The 24,567-nt window shown below is 31.2% G+C and overlaps 3 protein-coding genes across 6 annotated transcripts; all 3 read left to right on the forward strand.

Annotated features, from left to right (window-relative positions):
• Positions 1 to 1,177: 1,177 nt before the first annotated feature.
• Positions 1,178 to 2,089, forward strand: LOC112800489 (basic leucine zipper 43). Its single transcript, XM_025842796.3, has one exon. The coding sequence runs from the start codon at positions 1,235 to 1,237 to the stop codon at positions 1,739 to 1,741; it is 507 nt and encodes a 168-aa protein (XP_025698581.1). The 5' UTR covers positions 1,178 to 1,234; the 3' UTR covers positions 1,742 to 2,089.
• A 5,073-nt stretch (positions 2,090 to 7,162) lies between these two features.
• Positions 7,163 to 10,552, forward strand: LOC112800487 (AP2-like ethylene-responsive transcription factor ANT). Of its 4 annotated transcripts, none has more exons than XM_025842794.3 (9): positions 7,163 to 7,655; positions 7,758 to 8,310; positions 8,407 to 8,489; positions 8,640 to 8,648; positions 8,791 to 8,879; positions 8,978 to 9,051; positions 9,124 to 9,174; positions 9,255 to 9,334; positions 9,739 to 10,552. In XM_025842794.3, exons 1-9 carry the CDS (start codon positions 7,391 to 7,393, stop codon positions 10,221 to 10,223), a joined length of 1,689 nt encoding a protein of 562 aa, XP_025698579.1. In that variant the 5' UTR covers positions 7,163 to 7,390; the 3' UTR covers positions 10,224 to 10,552. The 4 variants fall into 4 exon arrangements, with proteins under 4 accessions (XP_025698579.1, XP_025698580.1, XP_072092752.1 ...); XM_025842795.3 differs by having other exon boundaries at positions 9,258 to 9,334; XM_072236651.1 differs by lacking the exon at positions 8,640 to 8,648.
• An 11,882-nt stretch (positions 10,553 to 22,434) lies between these two features.
• On the forward strand, positions 22,435 to 24,567 carry LOC140184792 (zinc finger BED domain-containing protein RICESLEEPER 3-like). Its single transcript, XM_072237966.1, has 5 exons — positions 22,435 to 23,025; positions 23,385 to 23,563; positions 23,723 to 24,008; positions 24,090 to 24,420; positions 24,497 to 24,567. Exons 1-5 carry the CDS (start codon positions 22,435 to 22,437, stop codon positions 24,565 to 24,567), a joined length of 1,458 nt encoding a protein of 485 aa, XP_072094067.1.

Genomic DNA, 24,567 nt, shown 5'->3' on the forward strand with positions numbered 1-24,567 from the left:
TTTGGTTATAATTTGATCTATTTGGAGACAGAAAAACAACTTTCAATTTAACGAAGTTATCATTACTTTCGACCATAAATGAAGAAGGAGAAGTATCTTAGATAAATTTTCTAACAACATTCCGTTATTTGTCATCAAACTTAAAAACTTTGGACTATGATTTTTTAGAGTATTTTATTTATAATTATGTTTTAGAATATATATTTATAATTTATTTACTTTTTATTATAAAACGAATTTTTTTATTAGATCACAGATAAATTAATTAGATCAATAAATTAATAAATTTATGATTAGAGCAGTTCGACGATCCGATTTTCACAATTTTCAAGACAACTACAATTGTAATCCAAAGATTTTCAGCTCCCCCACTTGATGCCTTGACGGATGGCCTCCTTAACCAAATCCATCCACTTGCCTTTAATTAAATGACTTTATGTTAAATCATATCATTATTGGATGGAATTCAACATTAAAATATACTTAAAAAGTTTGTTAATTGCACGCCACTCATCCTTAATTAGTGCTAACATTAGCTTTAATTTGCTTTCACCATTGATATAACGAATCAATGAAGAACCAGTTTTGTGCAGTGTTGCACACTGTAGCATAGGATCATGCATGTAGGCATATATCCATGCAACACCTGTTAGCTTTAGAATGGCCAAGAAAGTGAGGTGGCTCCACCTCAGCAATCATCCCATCAAAGCACCATCCCCATCACATGGATCCCATTTAATATTTTATGGATAAATATTCAATCCGTGTCCTCTTTAATTTCACAAAAGATCAAGTAAAACTATGAGGTTTCTTTTTTAATCTAAAACGATGTATTTTTTATAAATAATAAAAGCTTTCTAATTCTTCAACACGGTGAAAAATAATTATTTGAATAGCGTTGTTATATTATTATTTGTTGCATAGTGATTTGAGAAGGACTGGATGGGTAATTTTTACCTTCGTCACTAAGCTTAAAATCCAATCCCTTTCAGGGCCCCACGGAAGACGTCACCTAACTCCAAAAAAAATGAAAGTGACACTCCAACCCCACCATAGTGCCGCCTGACTCAAAAGCTATTACCATGCAGCAGTACAAATACGGTTTTATGACGAAAATGCCCCTCGTATACGTAGTTAATTACATGCCTCAAAAAACCATAAATATGCGTCTTCTACGCAGCTATTCTTCCCTTTTCTCCCTCTTTCCTCCTTCTCTTTAGTTTTAGAAGCAGCCATGCTCTCTGCTATCTCTGCCTCCGACGCTTTGCTCGGAAACCCCTTTGCCTCATCAGCGTTCGACGGCGGTTTTCCGCCGTGGGACTGCACTGACTTTTTCTTTGCCGCCATTAACACTTCGAGCTCCGGTTCAGATGATCCCAACGAAAACAATGCAAAAGAAAAACCCGGTTCGGAGGCCGTTATGGACGAGCGGAAACGTCGGAGAAAGATATCGAACCGGGAATCGGCCAGGAGGTCACGGATGCGGAAGCAGAGACACCTAGAGAACCTGCGGAACCAGTTGAAGGCGTCTAGAGTGGAAAACCGGGAACTGAACAACCGGTTGCAATTGATGGTTCATCATTTTAACCGCGTGCGAACCGAAAACGATTGGTTACGGTCTGAGAGAACCCTGTTACGCCAGAAACTGTCGTACATGACTCAAATTTTGTTATTCCAACAACTTCAACAACCCTCCCTCTCTTCCTCTGCATGGCCATGCAATAATGTCACGCCGCAATAACCCCTAGCTAGCTTTATCACGATAATTAGCTACCACGCGTTAATTAATGATCATAATATTGGCTCCGTTAATTAAACATATTTTAATTAAGCTAAGTTTAATAACTTGTCTTAATTTGCCTGCGTAAAGGAGGTAATTCATGTACGGTACTATGGTGGGTGGTTGTTTCCGGTGCTTTTTTTTCCTGAAACGGGAAGGGTTTTGGAAAAATATTGTTCTCATTTCTCTAAATTTTCCTTCTTTTTTTTCGCCTTCTTTTGTTCCGAAAACCCGAAGGGTTATAAAATTATTATGTAAAATATTATCATTATTAATAATTAGTGCTTCTGCATGCAGCTGGTTTGTATATTTCTTTTTCTGGTTTGCTTTGTTGCTAAAATATTAACTAGTAATAATCTTGTAATTCATCATGCAACCAAAAACGTAAGGCTGCAATGCTGCGGATATATACCACGGTAATAACTTTCATAGAGAGTATGAATATAAAAACATAAAATGGTAACATTATTTTTCTAATTTTATTTTTTTTATTTAAATTGATAAGAAAAAATATAAAGTATTAACACATTATCTGTCAACTTATTATCAACAATAATTAATTATTATATTTTAAATACATATATAAAGAGACATATCCAAAAAATATATATATAAAAATATTTTTATTAAACACAGTTAAAAAAAAAGATATTTTTATTAGATACATCTACAAAAATATTTCAATTAAACACAATTATAAATAAAAATTGACAGAAATTAACAGAAATGTTATTAGTAACATAACGAAATTGAACTGATAATAGCTAACTTTTTATATATACTTAAATGTATTGGTCTCGTATCATTTCTCTAAAACTAAACCGAAAATTTCAGAATTTTACAATTATTATAATATAATAATACATAACACACATAGTAATTTAAAAATATTTATTTTCATATACGTCGACAACAAATCATATATCAATAATCCGGCCGCATAGTGCCCTATGGGTACCAGTAGGACTTACAATCAAATAATTAAATTTTAAATGACAAATTATCTCTTTTACTTTAATTATCAACTTATATATGCATGTCGTTGATTACTTTATTAGGTGGCAAATAGTAGATGCCAACATTGCTGGTCAAGCAACGGTCAATCAAACTTATTTAATGCCAAAATGCTTTCTATTCTCCTATTAACTTTACCATAAAATTAAATTAAAGTAAATGTGCATGGCTCTGTATGATTGAAACAATGGGTCTTTTAATATACTATAGTAATTCAATTGAAAGTGAAGACTACTATAATTAAAAAAAATAGAAAAAGAAACAAGAGAAACTAATAATCTAATAAAATAAGGATGTACATACCTATACTGTTCATAGAAAAGGAATACGATTCCTTAATGGAACCAAGTACAAATTTAATTAATCTCTCTTTTTCTTTAAGAGGTGAACTGGCTTTTGATTTAGAGCAATTAAGAATGTAAGATAGGGAGTGGGGACAATTTTTTTTTGGGTCGGAGTCGGGTCTTTTAAACTTATAGATTACTCCCCCCTCCCCCTCCCCCGGTTCCTTTGTTCTTTTCTACATTAGTCCATGCAGCTTTAGCCCTTGTTCTATATTTTTGGTCGGAAGGCCTTGTGTTTTTTTTGTTAGTTTCCCACCTTGTTCCGAGTCTAGTAGGACAAGAACTGATCTAATAGTTTTATTTAAGAATTTGTCATCAGTTAATAAGTTACTACATTTATTTAAGCGGACTAGTAAGTTAACTATTAGATTAACTTACTTGATTGAAAAGTAGAAACACATAAAATTAAAATTTTTAAAGATAGAAACTGAAATTTTTATAACATTTATTTTCAGAAATACTCTCATCTAACTTTTTAAATTTTAAATCTACCGTTAAATTTTTATATTTATTTTAAACTAAATATGATATTGATAATAGTCTAATACATTTTATATCAATTACAGTATAAAGACTTAATTCAATTTATGGGTCTTAATTTATATCTCTTAATTTCAGGTTGCTTTCTAAATGCAATATTAATATATATGAAATTACTTTTAAAATTTTATTTCTTAAATTTTTGTTTATATTTTATATTTTATTTTTTATTTTTTAATAGTCTATATATATAAAATATGAGTTGTATAATAGAAGTTATTAAAATATTTTAAGTTAACATCCATAATTTTATATATATAATATCTATAATCTCAAACACATAATATTTATAATTAATGAATTAATGTTAATTTATTATTTATTATTTTATTTTGTAGGTTAAAAACTAATAATTTTAGACGATTTTAATAAATAAAGACTAATTAAATATAAGATTTTTTAATTTTTATAAAATATATTGAGGTGATTTGAGATTTTTTTAGGATTAAAAATATCAAAATTTAAAATTTTTATTTAAAAAAATTTATAAAATTATAAATGTAATAATAATAAAAGAGTATCTTTTAGATTTAATTCACATTAAATTTAAGAATAATTCACACTATCTTATAAATACAAATGTTATTAATAATGTATTTTTATTTATTATTTATAATATTTTGACTACTTAACATTACTCATTTAATAAATAAATAAATGGGCAATATATAGGGTGAATATATAGGGTGATGGATGATATTGCTCCCCTTCAGTATCGTTTAGGTGAAAGTAGCACTCTGCTGGTGCAGCATTATTAGCATGTAGGGATGATGGTACATGCATGCCTACATCTATTGCCATACATTGGATACTTGGAGCTAAAACAAGGGCGAAAAGGGAAAGCTATTCATCAGCCATGAAATTGTTTCCCACTCTTGACCTTGACCCTGACAATGACTTGCCCATGCCATAGGTACTAAAGAGAAGAGATTAATGGGCTGAAACAGACATAGCTAGATCAAATGCCATTGGCTTCAATGCAATTTGTCTCACTCTCAGTCTCACAAAGAGGAATTCCACAAGGACATTTTTCTACCATGCTTACACAAACACAATACTATTTTTAATGAGAAACGCAGAAATTAAATATGGTAATATGACTTGTTGACTTATATATGATACTGTTACGTACGAATATGTAGTGAGTGGTTCTCAGATTTTCTTATGAAGTAGATCCACGGCAATGACAATTGATAAAGCTGAAAAATAAAGTGTAAATAATTAATTATCATATATGTAATATTCATGTTGGTGGCCAAAACTGCAGTAAAAACTAAAAAGTGACATGATGATGAGGACATTATCCATCACTATCACGCTACACACATCTAACAACAACTCTTAAGATAGCTTATATTAATGAAGCTTGTTGTGAAAAGATATTCCAAGATGGAATGAATTAACGAAAAAGAGCATAATGAAAGAAAAGCTCTTGTATCTAGCCAGGGGAAGGGGACCCTGTAAAGCTAGCATGCATATAGAATTAAGAAGGGTTTAATAAGAATAATGTTGCAGTAGGAGGTGGCTCACATCACATGGGCTTGCTATCCAAGGGAGCATAGTAGTTAATGTGTGAGGTGTGTGATGGCCACATTATATTAAACCTCATGGCAGGGTTTTGAAGCGAGTGCCAGTGAGATCATCAAATTTTGGATGTGGTAATTGCACATATTTGGTAATCATAAGTGCAAGTCAACAAGGAATTTAAAGAGCACATTGCTGAGTTAGCTAGACCTCCTAAAGGTGTTGTCACAGTCCATAGACGGTAGAGTTATAGCTCCACATATTTCATTTTAAGATTAAGAATAGAGATTAGATAGTAATAATAATGGTGGAAGAGAAGAAAAAGGGGATGGTCAAATGTGAGAAGAGCAAGGTATGGTGGTGATGCCCTACAAATTTGAGGCAAAATGGTAACTGGGGTCTCTATGCTTGATGAGTGGATGTGGTCATCATTGCTACAATCAAAAAGAGGCTCTCTTTTTCTCTCTTTGCACTGCCAAATTGAAACGCCCTTACCCGATCTCTTTTATTATCAGACCCAATCATGCCACCCTAGAATTCCTGTCTCCACGAACTTGCATCAACACTCAATCATTCATTCATTTTATCAAACGGAATCTAACTTCCATTTTTCAAGCTTTCTTAGACCAACTACTGTTCTGTTTATCAGAAAAGAAACAAGAAAGATCAACACAACGTAATTGGCTTTGGGTTCTCTTCCCTTCACATTGTTTTGGTTTTGGATATATAATCAAATTAAATATCACATGTGTAATTGTAGCTAGCTTAGCCAACCCTGTACTTTTCTGTCAGTAGTATTGAATTGTTGATATTAAAACGCACGTAACATTCATATATATAAAGACAATGTTTGTTAATGGCCCTTGTTTTAATATAATATATACTTGATCAGGATGGCACGCATATATAAAAGGAATTACCATATAGAGAAGTATGTTTAATTTCTTAAGGGCCCCTCGTTTAACCATTCCTAGAATAGGACAATTACCTCGTCAAAATGCATATGAAAATAACTATCTCTATTGATAAGGATAAATTCTTATATCGGTGACGAAGAGTGTTAGGGTCAGCAACTTTTGTGATTTGTAGTCATTAAATAGTTATCAATGATGTTTTTAATAGTGTGAGATTACATCTAATGATATAAAATTACTCACTTTTCTTTTGCTGATTACATGCTGACCAAAATTTAATAAAGTTGCTGGTCTTAGACTTTTCCTATCGGTGACTCACGCACAGTGTGAATATTAATTATACTAATTAAAGAGGTGACACACATTAAACAAACAAAATAAACGCAAGAGGAAAAGGAAAAGCTTGCATTGGTATAATTATGATTATGAGGATGGACTAATTAAAAAGTAGTGTTTGTTGATTACCCACTTAAGCCTAGTGTAGTTTCCCTGTTGAGGTCGTCACACTTTTTGTCATAATGCAATTATTAATAAGTACAACCAGGGCCTTCACAAAAAGGACGTGTTAGTTCGCCTCAATAATTTAGAATTCATCGTTCATCAAGTTATTATCACAAACAAAAAGTTATTTATGCTACTTCCAGTTCTAGGTGCTAGAATCATGGGCATGGCTAAGACAATAATTAATCATGGATATCTATCTAAATTTAACGAATTGGATCAGGTTCAATAAAAATTAATCACCCGCACGCTTCGACCTCAATCATTGTGTTAATATATATATGAGACACCATTATGACAATGTGTAGTTAGTAGCTACATGAATGAGTTTCAGGCCACTGTCCAAAATAACGATCAAAACTAACCACCTTATATGATAATAATAATAATAATAATAATAAGAATAATAATAATAAGAATAATAATAATAATGAAATGTATATTTCATGGCAAACAATAGGAAGTAATATGTGGGAATGACGAGTTAAATAATAAAAAGAAAGTGAGGTTGAATTTGCATTAACGTGTAACAAGTTGGTAGGTAAAAACATGGCATTTGGAAGTGAAGGGAGCGTAGAATAAAGCAAAAGAGGATGTCTTTCTCAGGCACAGATCCCAATGGAATGAAGGAAGGGAAGTATTGCTTGCTGGATCACATTCATTCCTTTTGTTTTGTTTAAAGGAATTTGCTTTGTTTCCTTTACAAATGTTCCCATTTATACACATTATTATTCCACATACACAATTAACAAAACAACTTCTTCCTCAATATCATGAATCATGCCTCAACTCAAATCATGAAGACCCTCCTAGATGCTGACACCATTGTTAACTTGAACAATCAAAATAATATACTAGGTGTTCCTTCACACCCTTCTTCTTCTGCTGCTGTAGAAGCAGTTCTACCACCAAGCTTTTGCTGTTACTATGGAGTTGAAGGTGAAAATGTTGGATGGTATCCACCACTCCCTGTCTTGCCCCTTAAATCCGATGGCTCTCTCTTTGACATAGAAGCTCTCAGCAGAACAAAACAACAAGGTTTTCTCTTAAACTCTTACTTAACTTGTTTTCTTCTTTTTTCATCTCAACTGCACTGACTATTCAACTTCTTTGCTACACTTTTTCCGTTTCTCTTCATAGCGCCAAAACTGGAGGATTTCTTTGGTGGGCAAAGCCAAACAACGGTGACTCCTGAATGCAACAACGCCAGAGAAGCACTGCCTCTGAACTATAACATGTTTCACAATCCAAATTATCTAAATCATGTACAAGAGAATATCAACTTGCTTCATGATGTTAACCAGCAACACTCATATTATTCTTCTGCATCAAGAAACAACAACAACCATCATCAGGTGATGCTACAAGGATACAATATGGCTAAGGAGGAAGTGCCTGGTATCCACCATGCAATGGAGGCAAAGCTGGTTGTTCCTTTGGACGATAATAGAGGTGAATCGCTGTCCATTGGATCGGTGGCGTTCGGGGATTTACAGTCACTGAGGTTGTCCATGAGTCCAAGCTCCCAATCAAGTTGTGTCACAACCTCACAACAAGCATCACATGCTGTCATGAGCACTTCAAAGAAGAGGGTGCATGATGAAATGGTGGAGCAGAACCAGAAGCAAATTGCTCATAGAAAATCCATTGATACCTTTGGTCAGAGAACATCTCAATATAGAGGTGTTACAAGGTTGGTGCTTTTGTTGCTGTTAGAAAGACTAGTGTTTGAACAATATTAGGTTCAATAATTGCTTTCTTATTAATAAATCTTTGTTAAATTATTTAGGCATAGGTGGACTGGTAGATATGAAGCTCATCTATGGGACAATAGTTGCAAGAAAGAGGGTCAGAGTAGGAAAGGAAGGCAAGGTATGAAACAACAAAGGAAACAATCTATCATTGGAAAAATCTTCACCTTTTTTAGTCATATCTCATTATTCTTTATTCTGTTTCCTTTCCATTTATACGCTTTGCTTCCTGGCTGATGATTACTCCACTCAAATATACCATGGATCTCAGTTTATCTAGGTAAGGTTATCAGATCCTCTTCTGCTAGGATCTTCTATTATTATTACTTTCTCTTATATATGCATGTCATAATATGCTGATAACAAAAGAGGAAAAATTAAGGCTTATGGACAAGTGATTCCAAAATTTATATATCTCACAGGGGGTTATGATATGGAAGAAAAAGCAGCGAGAGCTTATGATTTGGCTGCACTCAAGTATTGGGGACCCTCCACTCATACAAACTTCCCAGTAATAATGATTGATTGCTTTTTCATTTCTCTATCTCTTGTGTATCTATCAAAAAGTCACAGGCTTAAACTGATATCCAAATCATCATCTTATGACAGTTGGAAAATTATCAAAATGAGCTTTTGCAAATGAAGAACATGACTAGGCAGGAATATGTTGCTCATTTACGAAGGTAATCATTGCTAATAATGCATTTTTTTTAAGGTAACAGCCAAATAAATTACAATGAAATTTGTCCAATCAGAAAAAGCAGCGGATTCTCAAGAGGGGCTTCAATCTACAGAGGAGTAACAAGGTTGGTAGTCTCATATCTTGAAAACAAACTCCTCTTTTTCTTAGTTGTGTTCCTCCTCTGATGTTTTTCTCTTTTGATAGCAGACACCATCAGCATGGAAGGTGGCAAGCCCGAATTGGAAGAGTGGCTGGAAACAAAGATCTATATCTTGGGACATTCAGTGAGTTCTTTAACTCATTTCACTTAATTAGCTGCATAATTATTTTCTAATTATGTTTACTCTTGAGAGTAGAGTATTGCATGTGTACCATGCTTCCAATAATAATAGCAGCAATGGTTCAAATATTTGAATAGAGATGACCACATTCACAATATCAATATATATGCTTTATGACTTAAGAAAGCTAGTCTTTGATGAAACTCTTCTTTTCAGAGACTGTAAGGCTGATGCATAAACCACTTTAATATTGTACAGCACTGTCAGTTCAGAAACACAGCTTTTGTTTTATTAAAGTTGTTATACTTGAGAAAGATAAAGTGTATAAACAACCATAGCTTCAATTTATCTTTTGTTTTTTGTTTCTGTAATTAATAAAAGCTAACAATAAATGAATGAAACTTTAGGTACCCAAGAGGAAGCTGCTGAAGCATACGACATTGCTGCTATAAAATTCCGAGGAGTTAATGCAGTAACTAACTTTGAAATAATCAGATACGATGTGGAAAAAATTATGGCAAGCAATGACCTTCTTAGCATTGAACAAGCTAGGAGAAAAAGAGAGGTCATTGTTAATAATAACCATAAACCATCTACTATTGAAGAATCGATTCTAATGCACAAGAGCTGCAAAAACCCTCAGATCATGATGATTAATCATCCACCAACAATGGCATTAGAGGAGGAATCAAGTAGTAAGACTGGAACACATATTTCAAATGAAGATAAGACAGGTTTGCCAATTCTCTATGGAAGACCTTCAACAACAGCAGCCTCTACTAGATTACTGGCTACCATTCCAACCGGTTGGGACCAACCACCATCACATCTGAGACCTAATAAGCTTTCCTTGCCTCAGATGCCAGTTTTTGCTGCATGGACAGACGCATAATCTTATACATATGATGAGCCATGTTATTTACTTCACACTAACGAAACTTAGCTTAATGGTGGTAACTAAGAAAAGATTATGCCTTATAATGGGTTCATACCAAAATTACAAGTGGAGAGGTTAGTGTTGGCATGCGCAAGAAATAGGAATTTTCCATAAGTTAGATGTTGAAAAAATATTTCCAATTTATTTGTGCTTTTTAGTTTTTTTTTTCTCTCTTGAAAAAATTGGCAAGCTGTTTTATGCATGCATGTACACAAAAATGTTTGAGTCACACTCAAATGCATTAGGTTATAAAAAAAATGATGATCTTCTTTCACTTCTTATAACATGGTTGTTATTTTGTATTAAAAAAAATATACATATAATATTATTATAACATTACGCGGTTAATCCATTCATACGCGTCACTAATTAGATGACGAGGCATTTGGTTATCTGAAGATGTATCGCCTAATTCTTCAACCAAAACCCGTGATACAAAGGAACAAGAAGGCAATCAAAGGGTTATGATTGTAAGGACAAACTTATCAACGTAGTGTCCCAGGGGAGGGTTATATCATAATTATTGTGTTACCCAACAAAAAAGATAGAGGGAAAAAACCATGATTATTATTAGTCTCAAAATTGAAAATAGTATCATATTTGATAACCAAAAATTAAAACTAAAATTTTAGGGATATAAAATTTCAATTTTTTTAGATTAAATTTTCTAGCGACGAAAATTAAAATTTTATTAATATTTTTTTAAAATATTTTTATTTAATTTTTAAAATTTTAATTTTATCTTATTTTAAAAATAAATTAATTTTTTTTATATTTATCTTAAATTAAACAAAATACTTAAATATGATTCAGTTTTATATTCAGGGACAGATCTATATTGGTGAGTGTGGAAGCAAGTTGTCACGGTAAATTTTTAGAAGGTTATATTTAACAGTGTTTGTATAGTTTTCTGGAGTGTTTGAGAATACTCTAGATGGTTCCGGAACGTTCTAGAATGTCCTAGAAGGTTCTGGAATACTCTAGAAGGTTCTAGAAGACTTTAGAAGATCATGGAATATTCTAGAAGAGTGTAGATGTATATAGAAGTATAAAGAGTGGTATGGAATAATCTAGAAACATTTAGAGAGTTGTGGTAGGATAGATATTTGTAAAGAAGGTTCTGGATGATTAATCTGGACCGTTGATAGATTTAATCCTAATCATCCATTGAGGAGGTGGATGGCTATAAATAGGGGTAAGAGTTAGAGTTTGGGTGTGTGTGAATCATTTGTAACCCACATTTGAGTAATAAAGTGTTCTTTCCACCAAAGCTTCCTTTCTCTTGTGTTCTCTTGTGTTCTTAGCTTTCTTGCTAAGTATTGAGGGTTAGGCTGACTTGGTCTTAGCTCAAGAGGTTGAGTAAGTCCGAGTGCCGGCACGGTAGCATTGGAGTGTGTCCAAGGCCGTGACAAAGTGCCCCATTGAAATTTTATAGAGTTCCATGTAATATATAGAATAAAAATTTATTTACCCCATTCAATAAATAAATTTGACCCACTTTAATTTTTTTAATTTATTTCCGTTTTTATAATGTATAGAGAGAAGATTTTACTATCTTATAATAATATTATATTAATTATTTAATAAAAATAATAATAATAATAATAATAATAATAATAATAATAATAATAATAAGACAATTGAAAAATAAGTCACTATTTTTTTTGACTAAAATAAGTCACTATTTAAATCTAGGTACCAAAAGCGTTATTTATTTTTATGCTTTCTAAAATTTTAATTCTTTTTTTATTGTTGACTCTTTATTTCTTAGTAAGACTTCTTAATTTCATTTTTTAATTTTTTTATTTAATTAAAGATCTATTTTTATATTTTTAATTCATTTAATTATTTTATATTATATTTTGTAGTTATATTATTGTATCTTTTTGTTACATGGTTAACAGTTATTGAATAATAAAATTTATTAATAATTTAAATTTTAAAATATAGTAATATTAACTAGTAACAAAAAACAGTTGAAAATGAAAAATAAGATCCAAATATATGGATATCCATTGGTATTTCTTCTTTTGAACTTAGCTCTAATTTTGTCGGTAATAATGACATCAATTGAAAAAAATTTTCAATTATAAATATTATAAATAGTCGATTTCATAATCTTATGAGAGATAAATTTTTATATGATTATTTAGTGACATATATAAAAAAAAGAGATATTTAATTATATTGACAATAAAAAAATTATTCAATCTTTTTAAAATATAAAATTTAGAAGAATAAAATTTTAAATTATATGTTATTATTTAAATTACTATATAAATGTTTTAATTTATTAGTTAAATAACTAAAAGACTAATTATATTTTATAATAATAAAATTATTATCATATTATATATATTTTATTAAATTTTTTAAATTTGTCACTGTTTATATCTCTTAAATCAAATACAATATAGAGAATTTTTTCTTTTTACTATTAGACTCTTAATCAGTATTTCTACTCAAACCCAGAAAAACAAAACATATTAAATTTTTTGAATAGTGTGCCACTGGCCACAAGTCTTGTTTTATTGATATTGACCATGGCATTTTATGTGACAAGAAATAATGGCGTTGCTATTCTTGAACGACGTCCAACATCATCATTACTTATTCCATTTTTACATATGGAGCTTTATCGAAAGGCAGCAGATATTCCCTTACCCAATTCTGATCTGTGTCAAATTAAAAGGGCAAAGGTGCTAAAATAGTTTATTTATTATTCCCTAAGGCTAAGAATGAACTTTTATGCGATCTGATTAATGGCTTAATGACCTGTATGGAATTCCAATTTGTCTGTTACTTTTTTTTTTTCTGATTTTATAGGCACTCTAATGATGGTGCTCACAAAAAGCAATCCGGTCAATGTCTAATAACGTGGGCTACCTTCGTAACCGATTCAAACTCACTCCATTTGGTTACTTAATTAATTAGCCATGTAATATAACCTATGATTTTTTTTTTCTCAATTTCATGCTCTCTATTGCTTAAAGGCAGTTCTATATGCCTATGTATAGTACGTATATGTCTTCTTGTATTTGTCTGTGTTTCTTCAGAGAACAAATTCTGCTGCACCTCAGTTTTAATTTGGGGGCGCATATATATTTGGTAATTGTCACGATTTAAAATGAACCATGATCGGTGTTTAGAAAAACACTCCTAGCAAGTTTAATTGACTCAAATATAAATTGAATAAAATTTTTTTAAATATTTTATAAGTTCTAAAATAAATAATTTTACATTTTTAACAAAATTAAAATAATTAAAAATAATTAAATCCTATCTATACATATAAAATATATATATTTAGAAATTCGACAAAGAATAGATATTTATTGCAGATCATGACTTTTGAATAGAAAATCTCATATAGTCAAGTATTTGTTCATGAAAAATATTTTTAAAAAAATGGAATGAGTTTTGTAACTCAGTCACTAGACAATACATCTATAATTCACATGAGACCATATAAGCATTAAGTAATTTTAATTAGAAAATAGTAGTTGATAATAATAAACGAATCAATAAGGAAGTTCTCATATAGAAATCAAATCAAAAGTCCACACTCGGGCGGCTCCACCTCTAAGAGTAGTCATTTCCTCTCGTGTGTCCGTACAGAATAACAGATCCAACGTGTGGCCTACACGTTAGGCTAGCAACGCCCCTGCTAGCCGAGGTCTGAGCCAAATGCATCTAGGTTAACGTCATAACCGTTGTTAATTACGATTTTCTAATACGAGTCTTCCAAATCATTTCAAAATATATAATTTCAAATACAACCAATCTTTGATCTTTCAAATATATACAATATCAAATCAAATCAAATTAAATAATAGTTTCTCATAAAAAATCCTTTTCAATCATATGAAATGTCGAATATACTTTATAAATTCAGAGTATATAAGCAAGTATCAACAATACTTCAATGTTCCAGAAACACATATTCAAATAAAATCAAATATTCTAAAATAATACCAAACTTTATCAAACATGTATACAGTCTAATGTGCAGATTGAAAATCTGAATTTCACAAAAAATAAATATTTAGTTCTAATAAATCCATTATTAAAATCAAATTCAAATCCTTTGTTGGTAACTTGTAAGTATAGTCATAACTTTAAGCAGCATATATCAAAATAATTATAGATGTAAAGCAAAATAATTATAAATATATCGAAGAGACTGAGTCCGGAGTGCCAAATTAAAAGGTGAGAAAGGTTGAAATAGAATGGAATGAAAGAGCATAGAATTTGGACCGAGACAGTGGCAACAACTTCCACAGCTACATCGCAGATGTAATCATAACATCAACAGCTCCAACCGTTCCATGACAACACCAATACCAGTACTCAAGATAATTTCCAGTAGAAACACAACAAAAGTAGAGCGATAGTACTAAAATAGAGACATATATTATCGCAATTAAAATAAGAACATGTAAGAAAATAACAAAATGCAGCAGAATAAAGGTGGAAGCATTACAGTTTTATAAATGGAATCAGAATAGGAGAAAATGGCGCTGATTTTAGAGACAAAAATGAAGGGGTGTGGGGCTGAGCAAGACCAAAACAGGGACTGAGACGGTTCATTAGCAGTGACGTCGGTGATGCTCCTCTGACGACGAGCTCCGTTGATGGCAACAGTAGACGCGACGATGGTGAATGACTCCTCCATTGCGACTCTCTCTTCCCCCCTTTTTTGGCCATCTCAAACTCTCCCTCTTCATTCTGCAATGACAGCGGCCCCCAACAGAGACGGTGGCGGTCTCAACGGCGATGGCTTGTCCGCGACAGAGGCGGCCCCCCTTCTTCCCTTGTCACAGTTCTTCCTCTCCCGCAAACCCCCTTCTGATCTCTCTCTAAGAAGCTCTCTCATTCGCTCTCTCAAGCTTAGCAGCGGCACCCTTCGATGATGACCAAGGCAACCGCAACGATGATGGATGCTTCAGCGACAGCGACAAGGCACAGCAGTGCGGGACGACGCCTCCTTCTCTTTCTCTTTGTCTCGCATCTTGGTTCTCTTCTCTCTCTTTTTCTTTCTTTCATTCTCGTGTGTGTGTTAGAAGAGGATTAGTATGGATAAAATTAGGGTTAGGGTTGGGGAGAGAGAAAAAGGATAATGTAAGAATTTTAATAAAATTGAATAGTTGGATAGTAATAAAATAAATCAAATGTAAAATGTTCAAAAAAAATTTCAGGACGTTATAGTAATAAACTTAAAATAAAATCGATTATATTACATGTACACCAAAATCAACCACTAAAATTAGTCATCAATATAAAATATACGTTAAAATATAAATTCATATTAAAAATAAATTAAATTATACATATATTTATATCAAAATATATTCATTAATTTTAATGTATGAATAACATTTTTGAAATAAAAAATAACTCAATCCTGTGTCAGCCTTATTGATGATGTATAGCTCATTGCTCCAAAAAAGTTATATCGGCCGACGCTCAAATAAAAAAAAGTATGAGATAAATAATAAATATTTAATTAAATAGCGTACTACGACATGTGTTTGTTATCTGACCTTAACAGAATTAATTCGTTAAAGCTATATGGCCGAGTAAGTGCATAAAATACATTTATTTATTTATTTATAAGTTATAAACTAATTTATAGATATAATTGGGCCAAATTATAATGGACAGATTACAGCCAAATCATATGAATAAGAAATATTTTAAGAAAATAGGTTTGAATTTTGATAATTTATTGAGTTTAATTATTATATAAGAAGTTAAAAATATTTTGAATTTAAAAGATTATTTAATAATAAAATTGAGTTTGTTTAAAATGGTAGAGAGAGATAAAAAAAAGAGAAAGTTAAAATTTTTTAACTAATTACAAAAAATCACCACCATCAAAATTGTTAAATTTGGCTATATTAAGTAAGGATTAAAAAGCAAATCAGAACAATAAATTTAAAAATTTTCTATCTCTCTTTACATAGTGTTTTACTTTAAGTAACTATTTTTTATGGATAGTATTCAAATGAAAAATAAAATAATAAAAAGATTCACGTTAGATTATAAAAATTAATCTCATTCTTATAATACAATGGCATTATTTCACATACAACATGTAAAATAAAATAATAAAGTATAATTTAATTAATATACACAATAAAATAAATGTAAAACTTATATAACAACAGTCAAATGTGGATAGTAATGGCTGCTTTCTATCCTAAAGTACTATATTAAACTGCGACTTAAATTTATAATTATTATTTAAGAAAACTTACAATTCACTACAAAAAGATATATATTTTAGCGACAAATTTTTAGTGGCAATAACATAATCGCCACTAATTCTTTAATTTAAGTTATGTTTTTGTGTAATTTTATATTTGTCATTATTATTATATATTATAATGATAACTGTCTTTATTGTCACTAATAAATACAAAAAAAGTTTTGTTTGTAAAAAATTTTTAGTGGCCATAAAGTTATGGCCAGTATTATTATCATTAAAATATTTTTTAATAAAAAATTTTTAGTGACTATAAAATTATAGTCAGTATTATTCTTATTAAAATTATATTGTAATAACAATTATTATTATTACTATCATTATCTTTTTAATAAAATATTTTAGTGGCCATAGAATTATGGCTAGTATTATTTTTATTAAAATAATTTTTTATTTAAACTAAAGAAATAAGAGACTCAGAAAAACCAAAGAAAGAGGTCTCAGAGAAGAGAGAACTTAAGCTCACTGCTGAAGTTCACTGTACCCGTTGCTACCGCCCTCGTCACCGCAGTTCAGATCAAGCAAAGGTTCATACCTATCGCTTTCTATCTTTCTCTCTTTTGGTTTTTTATTTAGGGCTCATGAACTCGCTCTTTAACTCATATCCTTCTTGCAGCTCCGATCTGCTCTTTTAGGTATCGCCGAGTCGACTCGTTTGTAGCTTCGATCTACTGTGCTCTCTCTTACAACTCTTTTATTTTATTCTCTTACAAGTTAGATCTTTGCGTTTGCGTTACTCATTATTTTCACTGTTTTAGATCTTGCGGTTTCAGTTCTTAAGCTTCGAATTTAGTTTTGTGCTATTAATGCTAATTCTTGTTCGTGCAACTGAAGCTATGTGTCTTCAATTGAACTGTCGTTTGGTTTATTTTTATTTTCAATTTAAGATGTGAGATGATAAAAGAATCTGCAATTTGGATGATGCCTGATTAATGTGTCTTTGGATGTATTTTTTTAGCTTACGAGCTTAGTTTGAGTGTTTTAGGTTAGGAATCTGACGGATTTTTTTTTGTTTTAATGTGTGTTAATTCAACACAGTCATTTCTTTGATGTATTGTTACTTTTTCAGTGTTGCCAAGTGTTTGGTTAAGTCATTAACTACAAGAAAAAATAATATTTGTAACAAAAAAAATTGTTATAAAAAATAGAAATTTTAAAACAAAAGAAATTTGTAACAAAAAAAAGGATCGTTGCAGTATGTCCCGTTACAAAAAATAAAACTGTTATAATTTAAAGTAATATTTTGTATCAAATTATTTTGATACAAAAAACGAAATTTGTTACAAAAATGGTAACACTTTTTTAAGTATAAATATTGTTAGTTTGGAACTTATACAGTATGGATGTAATACTTAGTTTATGTAGTCTAATTATGTTTGGGGAGGTTGAAGGTATTGAGATGAGCCGCCAGAAGGGATAAGCACCAGTTTCTATTTATGGTGTTACCCTTCTCTAAGTCCGTGCTTTTGTCTTTTGGGTCAGGATCTCAAGGTGAGATATCCTCTATTCAGCTCAATTTTGATAACTTTAAAAGACCAAAAATCCAGCTATCTAACATGCTATGTGTGATGCTAAAGGAGGTGAATAGTTAAATTGTTAAAAAATTAGCAAACTGTCTATTTTTAGTACTCTTTGGAACTAGTATGTAAAGGGAGTTATTTTTATTTTTTAAAATATATTTAATTTTTACTACGAGTGTTTTGCACGGATAATCAATTTATAAGGAGAATGTCCACAATCTTCTTCACTGAGGTATTGATGCATCTTGCCTCAAGGCAATAAATCGATAAATGCATTACCGAAAACCCTTTGACTCTTCAGCTTTTTTTTAGTATGAATTATGTCACTTTACTATTTTTTTGCAAAATGCTAAGTTATGGTACTTAAACAATTATAAATAAAAATATAATTGATTTTTTTGTAAAATAAATAGAATTGATAGTGAGAAATACATGAGTGCAACATTTTAATGTTTGTGTTACCTAGATTATTTTTTTTAATCAATAATAGATTTAGGTTTACTATTGTAATTTTTTTAGTAAGAGTACATAAAAAGTACATAGTATATAAAGTGTAATAACTCAACAAATATTTTTTAAAGGAATTTTTTATTCTCTTCAGCACTGAGAATAACTTATTTTTCTCCTTATCTTAATCTTTTCTAATTTATCAAACCATCAACATTACAGTTTTAACAGTTTAGGATATGAGATTTTCTTCGGTTTGGATTAAGCAATGAGTGGCCTGCCCAATTGACATTGCTAATTGAATGATTACCTCAACTAAATATTTGATTTAACTCTGTCAAATCACCAATTCATCCAAACAGCTTGTGTATTAGTTGTAATGTAAGTAGACTACTAGGTAATGTGTTTAATGAGAATCTTGTTGATTTCATCTTATTTGGACATCTTTTACTTATTTAATCTTCAATGAGTAAGGTAATTCCGTGGATCTGAAGTAGTGGATGAACTCTAGGGACATAATGCCATACTTAGGAACTGCATCGAGCAACTAACAGCTGTAGAATCATCTAGAGTTAGCCTTGTATCTCATCTGAGAGAAGTTTTATAGAAACAGGTAATTTTTATTGTTGCTTATCTTTTTAGAAGTGCTGTAACCTATAGTATGTCATTCTAATTTGGTTTGGTTATCAAAAATTCAAGCTAGGTCAACTCCGAAGCCAAATTCAGATTTGAAATTTATCCCGTCATCGAGTAGTTATATAGTATCTATTATCTATATTTTGATATAGTGGCTCGCCTAAATTTTATACCATCATTAATCTGAAAATTAGTAAATCTACTAAGTGGTCATTAATGTATTGATCAGCAAGAGAAAATAACAAAAAGAGAAAGATATATAATTCTATATTATGTAACTTTTCAGGGTGACCAAAACCAAATAAAGTTTTTTTTTGTTTGTTTTTGTGTGTATCTTACTTCTGTCTTTATTTTCCTTTTTTACCCGTTTTTATTAATGTTGATTCTTGTGGCCGAGAGGTTTTTATAATCATAACCTAGTAAATTTATAAATGTCAATACTTTTAATGTTTCTGACATGTTTTGTTTGAAAGGCATAAAATATTACTTGCTCGCATCTCATGATCTTCAGATCTCTGGCAAGCTTACATTCTTTGAGCTGTGTATTAAACTGTTAGTTTCAATTATAAATTATTTTGCAGGCATGGAGGATTGTCTGACGATAAATGTGTCTGTACTGTAAATCTGAGGTTAGAACAGTTTGATGTTTATTTGTTTTTAAATTTAAGTTTGTATGATTAGGGTTGGGTTCAGGTTGACGATTTTTTTTTTCAATAATAAAAAAAATTTATTATTTCTCTAAATATGATCTTTGGACTTTAATTATTTTGCATTTAAGCAAGTTTGCTGGACCATGGCGAACTCTATAAAAATTGGCAAGAAGTTTTTTTTGAAACACGCATTTTTATGTCTAGAAAATAGTATATAGATCTACAAACAGTATATAGGAGTACAAAAAATACACGGACAACAAATATGGCTTCTTCAAGAATTTTTTTAAATATAAATTTAAAAAAATAAGTCATATTTAACAATGGCAACCTTTATAATTAAAAAAATTCTTGAAGAAGCCATGCTTGTTATCCGTATATTGTTGTGTACTCCTATATACTGTTTGTAGATCTATATACTATTTTCTAGACATAAAAGTGCGCGTTTCAGAAAAACTTGAGTGGAGTTTGTCGGGGTTAGGTGAACTCTATAAAATTTATAGAGTTCGCCGCCGGGGTTAGGCGAACTTGCCAACCCGGCGAATAGAAGTGTCAATTTAGCCCAAACCTTAGGGCTAGCCCTCAACCTTCCAAAAAAATTCTAGCCCACAGCCCTAAAAATTACAAAATGATATTTTGTAAGTCCAACCCTAATTAAGCCCTCCCAACAAAAAAGCAAAATAGGGCTGGCCCTATAAGCCCTAAAAGCCCTAAATCTAATCTTCTCCTCCCTGAGACCCTGAGTCCCTGACCCGAGAAGGCGAGAACTACTTGCATTGAAACGGTGAAACTGTGAAAGGAATCAAAGGATCTGCGTTCTACTTCTGTGTTCTACCTGTGAAATCTTTGGCTGCTTCTCCTCCCTCACGCGAAATCAGAGGTAGGTTTCTTCATTTTCTATCCCTCTCTGAGTTTCTTCTTTGTTTGTTTGCAAATTGCATCACCCATTTTAATTCTCTTGTTAATAAACTGAGGTGGGTGATTTTAAAATGGTTGAACTATGAATTGTGGACTGTGAACTATGAACTTGTTTTCAATTTTTTCCCAAAAGGAGATTATGGAATTGAGAATCAAAGTTGAGTTTTAGTTACCATTTTTCAATAATCTGCTATTTGATTCCTACATAAGCAATTGTTCTGCTTTTAAACTTGTTTAATGTGATTTTGGCAAGAGTTCATAGTGAATTGGTTTTCTGTTACTTTATTACCTCTGGCACACTTAAAGAATTTCCGAATTAAGTGTTTACTGATGACTTTTGGGTTATCATAGTTTATTTATTGACCATCACCAATGTCTATTGTACCATAGTGATTCTTGATTAAGTGTTTATTTGTAACTTGAGTATATTACATATTTAAGGTGTCAATCCTTGTTATTTTAGTCTTTTTCATTGATGTGTTTTTGAATGGCAGTGTGTTATGATTCATGATTCAAAAGTTAGACAAATGATTTTAGGACATGATTTATGATTTGACATCCTTGTTTAGTGGTTTGACAATGTCAACTTACGCCTTTTTATTCTCACTGCAGGAGTAAACAAGCTAAAGAATTCATTGAAAGCATTATATGTCTATTCCTAGATTGCCAGTTTCAAGGTTTATTAGTGCTTTTGAATGATTGCATGCAAGCCATTGTCAATTATTTCACAGACCAGGAATGGCATTCAAGTTGTGAGAACATAGCAAAATTCGTTGCTTCCAGGTTGTTATTACTTTTGGTGTCAATAATAGTAATTCAGTGATGCTATTGTTTGGCACAAATTTCTTTGGCACCACAAAACTTCTTTATATAGATAGATAACATCAACCTTGTGCTACTTCATGAATCAAAATACATAGTTATTCATCACTTGTTCAATTTTTGAGAGACGAATTAATACAGAGTAGCTCAGCTAGAAAGCCTTGGATTGTGGCTGCTAGTGTTGGAGTTGTGGAGGCTTTAAAGGACCAAAGAGTGTGCATGTGTATGATAAATAATGCCATTGGTGGATCTAGATTACATTATTTGATTCTGAGGGAGAATTTTGTAGCTTAAGCCTAATCAATTAGTGAGTCATTCTTCTTGTTCTTCATTTGTATATATAGCTATATCAACAAGTGTGATAATGGTGGAGGATGCATGGTTCATATGAAATCCTGCTTGCAAAATAATGGGGTAAAGAAAATAATATCAAGAAATTTCTTGAGATAATTTTATGTTTGATGGGATTATATGGTATCTAACACTAACATGATTAGTGCTGTGAATTACGAATGATTAAGCACTCTTAATAACTTTTAGTTACGAATGATTCCTACACTTTATTATATGTACTTATTTCTAGAATCATTCAGAAGAGTCCCATCATTTTCACCTTTCTTTTTTCACCTTTTACCCTATTTTTATTGTCTATGGCTGTGATATTTTGTGCTGGAGTGGATGAAACAAAATTATAAATGCAGTGGATCAATATAGTTGTCATAGAAGGTAGCTTTTTTAGTCATTTCTAATGTGTATATAGTTGTCATATTAGTTTAATTTGTTGAATTTTACAGTTGCATATGCCTATTTAGATAAGATGAATAATTAATATGAATTTATGAATGTTGTTGTTGCTATAGAATTTTAATACACATTATTTGGATATGATTAGGAAATTTATAAACATGGATGATGAAGTTGTTTCTGAGACTCCTGTTCAAGCTTCTGGTAGTGTTGATTCTAGTAAAAGATCTAATGTTTGGAGATTTTTTAAGAAGATTGGAAAAGACAGAGATGGTATTAAAAAGGCTGAATGCAATTTTTGTCATCATGAATACAAAATTGGAAAAAATCCAAAAACTAAGAATGGTTACGGGACTTCTCATCTGAATCGTCATATAGTTTCTTGTAAATCTATACCCCTCAATATTAGATTTGATGATGATATAGAGGGTTTGCCAACTAAAATTGATCAGAATGTTCATAGAAAAAAACTCGCTCAGGCTATAGCAAAACATGATCTTGCGTTTAGCTTTGTTGAGTATGAGGGTATTAGAGATTGGATTAATTACATTAGTCCAACGATTATAATGCCTTCTAGAAACACTTTAGTTTCAGATCTTCAAATGATTTATTCAACAAAAAAAGAGAAATTGAGGCAGAAGATGTCTAGGATACCTAATAGAATTTGTTTGACATCTGATGTGTGGACAACATCTACCACTGAAGGATATATTTGTCTGACAGCTCATTTTGTTGATGAGAATTGGCGACTAGTGAGTAAGATTTTGAATTTTTGTCGAATGATTCCTCCCCATACTAGAACCGATATGGAAGCAGTCTTATTTAACTCTTTGAAGCAATGGGGTATTGATAAGAAAGTATCTCTATTACTTTAGATAATGCTTCTGCAAATGACAACATGCAAAACATCTTAAAAACTCATCTACGTAAGCAGAATAGTTTGCTTTGCGATGGAGAATATTTTTATATGCGTTGCTCCGCTCACATTTTAAATTTGATTGTGCAAGAAGGGTTAAAGGTGGCTGCTGGAGCTTTATTTAAAATAAGAGAGAGTGTGAAATATGTGAAAGCTTCTGATGGGAGAATGATGAAATTTAAAGATTGTGTGCAGCAAGCAGAAATTGAAGAAGGTGTTGGTCTAAAATCAGATGTTCCAACTCGATGGAATTCTACATATATGATGTTGGAAAGTGCAATTAAATTTGAAAAAGCGTTTGACATCCTTAGTGTTGTAGATGAAGCTTATAAAGATTGTCCGACAAATGAAGAATGGAGCTTAGCAAAAAAAATGTGTGAATTTTTAGAGCCATTTTATGAAACTACAAATCTCATTTCGGGTTCATCATATCCAACATCAAATTTGTATTTTATGTAAGTTTGGAAAATTGAATGTCTTTTGGAAGACAATCAAACTTGTGATGATGTTGTTATTATGAACATGGCTTTCAGAATGAAGATGAAGTTTGATAAATATTGGAAGGATTATAGCACTGTCTTGGCTTTTGGGACAATTCTTGATCCTCGATTAAAGTTAAAGTTCTTGAGGTTTTGTTACAAAAAACTAGATCCTTCAACCTTTGAATTGAAGGCAAATGAAGTATTGGAGAAATTTAAAAGGTTGTATGGAGAGTACATAAATACTTTTGGTGGTTCAACCATTTCTCAAAGTAGTAATCAATCTCCTATGTCACCTGAAGAAGGAAGGCTTACAAAGAAGAGCAAAATGGTGATGAAGGTATTTAATTTTAATATAGTATTATTTTTCTCCTATTATGTTTATTCGTTACTTAAATAATCTTTATACTACATCTTTTAGGAGTTCAGAGAATTTGACTGTGAAACCCAAACTTGCAAGGATAAAGATGAATTAGAGATTTATCTAAAAGAAGGTTTGATTCACACCAATGAAGATGATTTGAAGTACGATGTGCTGAATTTTTGGAAGATTAATGAGGATAGGTTTCCCACTCTGTCAGTTATGGCCAGAGATGTTTTAAGTATTCCCATCACTACGGTAGCATCTGAGTCTGCATTCAGTATTGGTGGACGTGTTTTAACAAAATATAGAAGTTCCACTCTTCATGCGCATGTTCAAATGCTTATTTGCACAAGGAGTTGGTTACGTGGATTTGTTCCAAATCATGATGGTAAATATTTATGCTATTTTTTTCAAATAATATTTTAAATTAAATTTCTAACTATTTTTTAATTGGTTGATTTTAGATGATGAAATTGGTGAAATTCATGAAGAAGAAGTGTCAACAGAAACGATGCATCCCTCTCAATATTCATAA

This window comes from Arachis hypogaea, chromosome 5 (genome assembly GCF_003086295.3).
Source record: "Arachis hypogaea cultivar Tifrunner chromosome 5, arahy.Tifrunner.gnm2.J5K5, whole genome shotgun sequence".
NCBI lineage: Eukaryota > Viridiplantae > Streptophyta > Magnoliopsida > Fabales > Fabaceae > Arachis > Arachis hypogaea.